The 8,522-nt window shown below is 35.6% G+C and overlaps 1 protein-coding gene across 1 annotated transcript in view; it reads left to right on the forward strand.

The window, feature by feature from the left end:
- Positions 1–2,376: 2,376 nt before the first annotated feature.
- LOC117112670 (E3 ubiquitin-protein ligase RNF14-like) overlaps positions 2,377–8,522 on the forward strand; it is a 17,889-nt gene continuing 11,743 nt past the window's right edge. Inside the window, exons 1-4 of the mRNA XM_033255790.1 lie at positions 2,377–2,548; positions 4,667–4,750; positions 5,585–5,729; positions 6,169–6,403. Coding sequence (XP_033111681.1) covers positions 2,513–2,548; positions 4,667–4,750; positions 5,585–5,729; positions 6,169–6,403 — 500 coding nt within the window. The 5' untranslated portion in view covers positions 2,377–2,512. The remainder of the gene's footprint in view (positions 2,549–4,666; positions 4,751–5,584; positions 5,730–6,168; positions 6,404–8,522) is intronic.

The raw sequence follows: 8,522 nt of genomic DNA on the forward strand, positions 1-8,522 counted from the left end.
GTGCCGGATTGACTGCTAGACCAAGTAAATGTTTTGTGGGACAACAACAGGTTGAATTTCTCGGTTATGTGGTCGAAATGGTATGTTACTTCCAAGGGCCAAGAAAATAGAAAGCATTTTAGGTATTAGTCTTCCAACAACAAAGAAACAACTTAGGTCGTTTTTAGGAGTAACAAATTATTACAGGAAGTTTGTACCGAATTACGCAACCATCGCAACACCCCTTACTGATTTAACAAAGAATAAGGAACCGGAAAAGTTACGTCGGGAGCAACAACACGAAAATGCCTCTGAAGGAGAGATTAACTAACTACCCTATTTTACATCTTCCAGATCTAACTAAAGGTTTCATTCTGAGAACAGATGCCTCTGACATAGGGCTAGGGGCAGTTCTGCTACAAGAAAGAAGTAACGAAAAATTCCCGGTTGCGTATGCCAGTCGAAAACTCATTTCAAGGGAGAAGAACTTCTCGACGATCGCAAAGGAATGTTTAGCGATTGTGTGGGGGATTTAAAAAATTGAAACTTTCTTATATATGGGCGTGAATTTGTCTTAGAAACAGATCACCAACCATTAACGTATCTAAAAACAAGTAAAGTTGCCAATGATAGATTAATGAGGTGGGCTCTTGCCTTGCAACCTTATACATTCGTCATTAGAACCATAAAGGGAAGTGATAACGTTGGTGCAGATCTACTCAGCAGATTGTAGATGGGTTTAAATCTAAATGTTAACATGTAATAGGGTTTACATTGGAAATAAAAGTGATTTGAAATACGAAAGTGTTAGTGTTTTGATATATTTTATCTGGGTGCCAAAGTATTATAATACTTTGCTTGAGGAAGGGAGAAAATGTGAATGTGAGTGTGTCGTCCTGGACATGACGTTAAAAGGTATCCAAAGAGAAGAATGTTTTAGTTTGAGGAAGGGATGTTTGAGTTCGTCGTCATGGACATGACGTTAAAAGGTATCCAAATGGAAGTGTTTTGTTCGTTTTGAGGGAAGCTTAATGTTTAGTTGAAAAGCAAATTCTGAATTTAGTTCGATCGAAGGTTGCAGGAAATTGGTTGTTTTGATTGTTAGTTGTGATTAGTTAAAAAAAAAAACAACTTTATTGTTTAAAAGAAAGTATTTGGTTAAAAGGTGTAGAAGAAATGTGTTTGATGTGGAAGGATTGGTGAGTAAAGGGAATGTTGTGGGAGAGAAACCTATATTATTTTTTGTATGGAAAATGTTATTTGTGACAAAATTAATATATGGAAATGGTGTTATATATATTGTATGTTTAAACAAGGAAATGCTAATTTGAGAAGAAATGTACACTGTAATTGTTATGAAAGAATATTAAGAGTTATCTTGTTATGGTTAATTATGATAAAATGGTTAAAGTGATGTCATGTTTAAAATAATAATTAAATATGATGTAGAAAATTATTCATGCATTTCTGAAAACTGCTAAAGTACAATGAAAAAGAGGGGGATGTCACAATATTTAGGATATTTCATTCTACTTTGCAGCACTGCTAACTGAATCGTGAACTATTGAATATGCATAGTTGTATGACTCAAGTTAAAACGGTCTGTGAATGGAAATAAGTTACATGAATATTAATGAGGTTAAGGCAAAGTGGCAGTGTATGGTTCGTGCATTTAAGTGGAGTGTAAAAGTATGCAAATATGTTAAGAAGGGTTAGTTTATAGGTATCTAGCCAGGAGTTGAAGATAAAATATCTTAAAGGAAATATGTGGACTGAGGAGTGTCGGTTAAAGGACATATCAGTCGAGGCACATTTTAAGATAAAAGTACAAGGCTTATATGTAAAAGCTTAAAGTAATTATACGTGAGTGATAGATGAATTAAGAGAGCTTCACAGTATTTTTGAATCAAGAAATGAAGTAAAGAATTGACCGTGAGTATTGTTAATAGTTGATAAATCAGAATATCTACCTATTGGCATATATAGGGTATATATAAAAGTGATATTGCAGACTGAGGGGAAAAGCCCTAGCAGTTAGCAAGACTTAGTAGATGATCTGAACTTCGAATGCATTATTACAGTGATAAAGATTCTGGGAGGTAGCACAACACTTTGTCATTGGATATACAAAACAAACTTTTATTTAATTAAAACCAGTTGATTTTATATATATTTTGTTTCTGTGTCTTATATCCAGTCAATGTCGTGACAGCCTCCACCTCCTAAATTTGAAACCATTCATATTCCCATTCATCTTACTAGTGGCCGCCTTCCCCCACTCCCCCCCTCCCCCACACACACCCACTCGGAAAAATGTTCGGCCGGCCCTGTCATCAGTGACCAGTGAAATGAACACCACAAACAATCACCATTATGCCTCAGGCCCGCATGGCGTTCCATACAACAGTGTTCCGATGTGTAATCGATTTGTTTCTTTCGGAGCAGCTTCCAGCTTTTAGCCAAGTGAAATGATTAAGAATTTTTTTTGTTGTGATGAATTTTTGAGGTAATATTATATATATAATTATTGATAATGGCCGATAATTCAGTTGAAGAACAGAGAGAGGAGGTAAAGTTAACTCTAAGTTTGTAGCTGTTAGTTACCGTTAACCCGCCTAGGCTAGCGCCTAGGTAGGCCTTCACGCCTAGATAGGCGTACTAGGCTCGCTGAGCTAACTTAGTTTGGAGACCTAGCCGGCCCTAGGGCCGGTGTCACGAAAATTGAGGTACCATCGAGAAATTAGGTACCAGACCTAAATTCTCATTTTATGGCGCCTATAGTACAGTGCATAAATATTTCTTTTGTTTGAAACTAACAACCGATCGTTATTAATGATGTGAACTTATATTTGGAACAAAAGCCATGAAAATAAGCAGAAAAAATACAATTTTGAATGTTTTTTAGTCTTGTTAATGCTTCAAATCGCGTCCGCAAAGACTACAACGATGGGTGTATATACTACCAGTACACTGTAAGCTTATTGAAGCAAGTGTAGAATGTGAAACAACTTCAAATTAAAAATTACTACCAATGGAATCAGCATAAGATGTTATGTAAATTTAATCGTTCAAACGTAGAAAGGATGTTAAATGAAACGGTGAAAAAATGGTATAACAATAGTACAGTAGTAACGGGACGATGACGAGACGTCTATCGAACACGAGAAGAACAACGTCAACGAGTATGAGTACGTGTACGTGATTCAATGAAACGTGAAATAACCATAAAATACAAATAGCATAAAGCAATACAATAATGTTGAATGAAAGTATTTTAGCTTTAAATTAATAATACATTCATCCTTGACAATCTCTTGAAATTAAAGTTTGCCTATAATTTAGTATAACAATAATATGCTTTATGTAGCCAGCGTAGGCCTAGCCTAGGCATACAAATAATGTAAACAACTATACGTCCATGGAAACATGCGTGCGTACACGCGCGGCTGCTGAGACAACCGTCTAAGAAGACGTTAGCGTACGCCTTCACATTCAAACAGCAAGAATCGCCATTTATCAATTTAATCATCAATTAAAACTAACAGTATTTCAATACTTAAAAGATTAACATATAAAATGATCGAGATAGCTCAATCTACATCTATCAGAGTATTCTTACAACTAAACATTATTACTTTAAACTCTGGTTAAAAATGATTTATCATAAAACTAATCATCGAATCACAAACAATCAATGTCAATCATAAAAAAGATCTATACAAAAAGATAGCGTAGAATACGTTCGCTTGCCTAGGTTTATTTAACATTAAATTATGCATTCTTAACTTAGTTTAATCAATATACAGCGTGAATCAACTCACCAAAGTTTTGTAGACATTTCAACATCTAGATGTGTATAAGAGACAGCTTTAACTTAATCAATATACAGCGTGAATCAACTCACCAAAGTTTTGTAGACATTTCAATTAAAGATTTCGCAACTCTACAGATTCTAGATGGCAAGGCAGGCTAAATTAAGTACGAGAAACTTTACGTACACTTCTTTCCAAATGCCGCCATGGTTACCTTTGTTATACATCAGCGTTATGACGCCCTCTATAAATCTGATTAATTAGGGTATTACAGCGAGTGACAGTAAACATCAGACATCAGATTGTTTGGTATGGCAGTATGCCCCTCTCTGCATATCAAATTTTAAAAACATTATGTTTAGGCCAGCTTAACTGAATATTCCATTGCATTTTATTGCTTTTTAGAACGTTGTCAGGGGCCAGATTGTGTACAGTAATAGGCCTGCGCGGGGATGTCCTCGGTGTAAAAAAAAAATATTTTTGTTATGGACTTATATTTTTTTGTAACAATTTTTGTAAAATAATGATGACATACAATACATTGAGGTATTTTTATGGCTGCATTGTGTATACTGTAATTAATAAAAGCTAAATAAATTTAAGAAACTGCGCAAAAATTCATTCCAGTAGAATCCTGTTCGAGCATTTTGGAAAATTAGGCACGATTTCTGCGCATATTTTGCCAAAGCCTAAGCTTGTCTCTGTGTAAAACAGTACGAATCCATGCATCTGTTTCCTGCAAAAATTTGAGTTTGTTTTCGAGATCTTCTGCATAAAAGATATTACTTTACAATGTGGAGTGTTTTGTTTGTAAAATTTAACAATTTCTTTTTTTTATAATATGTACAACTTCTTTCTTTCTTTTTCTGTTTCAGCTTGTAGCTCTTCAGGCGATTTTGGATGAAGGGAGTATTTTCATCACAAATGAGGACCCAGATGCTGGTCCCTTGTCGTTCAAGGTTTGCTGATTCTTAGTGACCCCTCCCCTCCCCCCCCCAAAAAAAAAAATCTTAGTTTTTTTTTAAATGAATCATATTTACTTTCAACAGCTTTATATAAGCTCTGTACACACTGTCGAATTTTCTTTCACAAAAAAAAACAAAAAACTGTTGTATGCCCATATATAGTCATGATGTGCCTATATATAGTCATGGTGTCATCATGACCATATTTAGGCATGTCACATGTTTTTGTTAAACAAAATTTCACAGCCTGGACTGGGCTTATATAGGCTCACCTATAACCAACTAACTATGAATAATTTGTACATATTTGGTGCCTTTTTCCATGTGTTCCAAAATGGTATTTTTTGAGTATCATCAGATAAGAACTTTTCTGAGACAAGGGCTGACAAGGCTGGTATGTTTGATGAGTGAAGCATTGGCGGGATCCCCAAAAGTTAAATCCTCTGGCGCCTAGAAAAAATGAGTAATTTTGACCACTTTTAGATGTTTTGTTATGAGATGTTTTAAAATGTATTATGCTCAAAAAAAAAAAAAAAAAAAAAAAAAAAAACTGATGTGGTACAACAAGTCAAAAAAAATAGAAAACTGATGTGGTACAACAAGTCGTGGGCAGTAGGGGGACCAAGGAGACTTGACCTGTAGGCTGCATAAAGATTATCAAAACCCTAGAAAGTGGTGCTTAATTAGAGAAAGAACTTCAATAACTCTAACTACAAGGATGTACTGTAACCCATTTCAATTTGTTCGAACTATGTTAATCATTAGAAAGAAATGATAGTAAAATAGAATATCATCTATTTCACAGCCACTCTTATTGGATATTTTCAGGTCAAGGTTCCGGTACAGTTGACCCATGACACAATTGAGGTTGAAGTGTGGTTGCCAAACCAGGTCAACTGTAATGTTGCAAAATCTGCTGCTGCCACCTACAAGCCAGAGTTTGCACGCCCTGACTTTACGCGCTCAACCTCAGGTAAATGCATCATTCACTAATATTTATCTATTTAGGAGTATGTTCATATTTTCATGCTAATGTATTCACCCAGGGAAGTCCCAAGTCAAACCAACCAAGATTTTTCTTTAACCTTTAACCTCATTAACCTATAAAACTTTTAACAACTTTAGGAAATTATTGGGACATATGAATATCCCGTCTCTGCTGCTTTTGCTTCATTTTTCTAATACAGATCTCCCTCTAATTAAGGCCCAAAAGCACCTCCAATTTAAGACCACTTTCCTGTTGCCCCGTATTTTAACAATTTTCCTTTATCATTATTATTCTAATTGGAGACCGAACCTGCTAATAAACATAGAAACCCTTGTCCCAAAAGTGGTCTCTAATCCTAGGAAGACCTGTAATAATAAATTTGTACACTGTTTTTGATAATCATTCCATACTTTCATCCGTACAGGTCAAAGGTGGCACTCAAAATTTACCGTGTCTAATTTGACCCCAATTGAAATCAACTTGAGCCTCCCAGCTACCTATCCAGCAGAGGCCCCACCCACTTTCAAGTTATCTTGTCCGTGGTTGGCTGGGCAGCAGCTGTCAGTCATCTGTCGTCAACTTGATAAGTTGTGGGAGGAGTATGAGGGAATGCCTGTTGTTTACAGTTGGATTGACTGGATACAGCATCATCTTCTAAGGTATACATTTTGTTAATTATAGTGTACATTTGTATAGCGCCGGTGTTCATCCAACAAAATGCTGATGGTGCTTGATTTGTGGACGAGTAGCCCATTCAGTGAATTTATTTGCTCCTGTGGGTCCCTTCTTGTCTGTGCTACCCAGTAAACTGGTACCAGCAACTCTCATCGTCCACCACAGGGCTGTCTGAATGGAGATACCCCAGTGTACAGATACAATCTCCATACTCCTCTCGAATATAGACCTATCCAAGAAGAATGGCGCCCTCTGTTGTCGACGCCATTACTGGGGAGTCCTTTTGGGGAGTCCCTAATCCTCTAAAGGGCAATGCGGTGTGATGTGTTTATAAACAAATTACCATTGAGAAATCCAGCTTTTTATCTTGCAGCTGAGTAATGCCGTCACAGTCGAACCAAAAGTTTATCGAAGTTAAAAGATAAGTATATTATTATGTGTATTTAAAACAGAATAAAGATGCGACTTAAAAACGTCTGCTCTCTGATCTGTACTGGAGGAGGATCTAGGCTAGGCCCTAGGTCTACTTATTCCTATTCTTTTGGCAGGTCCAATGCGATTTGTCAAGCGCTTCGGTGTATTATCCGCGCAGCACATAACCAATTTATTTGGGCCTAGCTTAGAAGATTGCTCAGTCAGTGTGTCAGTAGGCTACTGGATAACATGACAACGACGTCTGTTTCCTATATGTAGGCTATCTGTTGTTAATTTGTCATCTGCTATTATTTTAAACAGACCATAAAAAATGATATAAATATTATTTAAAAATGCTATTATTACCCCTAAGGCCTAGTATTACTACTAGCCGAGTCCTAGGCCAACTACAACGCTCTAAACCAAGGCCATGCTATATCTTAGTATTTAGCCCAACAATTTTGGTGAAATGTTTTAAGCGTAATTTTGAATAAGGCCTAGGCCTATGTGGAAAGATGATATTCAAGAATGACCGAGACTGAATTTCAAAGGCAAGAATTTGACTTGAAAAAATGGACCTCCCTATATGTCAACATGCATCTTCTTGATTTTGTATATATTATCACACTACAGTATTTTGTGCATCTGTATAATAATTGCATTAGGCCAATGTTAATGATAAACATTTTTTTTTTCCAGTTATGTCAACTATTTCATTAATACACCAGCTTGTGATGAACAACCAAATGCAAACGATCGAAGACCAAAATTACCCGAGTTCTGGAGGGATTTGCATGATTGAGTATAAGTTTGATGAAAGTACAATCTAAAAGGCAGTGTACACTGCTCAAAGGCTATTAGCAACTATCACAATGTTAACTGTTAAACACACAATTACTGGATAAAATTTGATTGTACATATTGCCTCTGAAATCCACTCATAAGGTAAATGCTGTAGCCATTTTGCAAGACTATCCTTTAATATATGAACTGCATGTGTACATCAGTACACACACTGATACTCATTACAGCTCTTCGCTATTCATAAAGATGGACAAATTGATTGTTTTTGATGAAGTTTAAGTAGGCCTTTCCTACTGTACATGGTAGATATTTTAACAGAATTAGTGTAAATATATTGTAAACATTATTATTATTACAGTATTTCAGCATTGTTAAAATAATGATGCATATCACGTGAATAAAAAGGCAAACTGATCAATTTGCAAGTCTTGGTTCCCCTTTAATTGTTTGCATTGATTTATATAAGGACATATGATGTTATTCATCAATAGTGATGATGACATTGTTGTGTAATGTTAGACAGTGTTCCAATTTGGTTGTCATTTGTGTATGATATTAACATGCTTTTAAAATTAATACTGTATTAAATTAAGTGAATTAGTTGAGTGTGATCTGCTGTGACATCACTTAGCAGGGAAACATTTGAGTCTAAAAGTTTAACCAATATTAAGCTACTATCAGTATTTACCATTTACTGTAAATGATGTTTCACAGAATATCACCGTACAACAATTATTACAAATTACAGTCAACCAACTGCATATCGACAGCAATGAAAAGACACTTTATTAACATTGTTTTACTATAGGAACATCATTTATATTGCTTTATACATCTGGATAGAGAGAGAGATACAAGCCAAGATCTAGTGTCTTGTACAAGGAC

Source organism: Anneissia japonica, unplaced genomic scaffold (genome assembly GCF_011630105.1).
Source record: "Anneissia japonica isolate Jap-2015-1 unplaced genomic scaffold, ASM1163010v1 scaffold288053_len460827_cov147, whole genome shotgun sequence".
NCBI classification, from domain to species: domain Eukaryota; kingdom Metazoa; phylum Echinodermata; class Crinoidea; order Comatulida; family Comatulidae; genus Anneissia; species Anneissia japonica.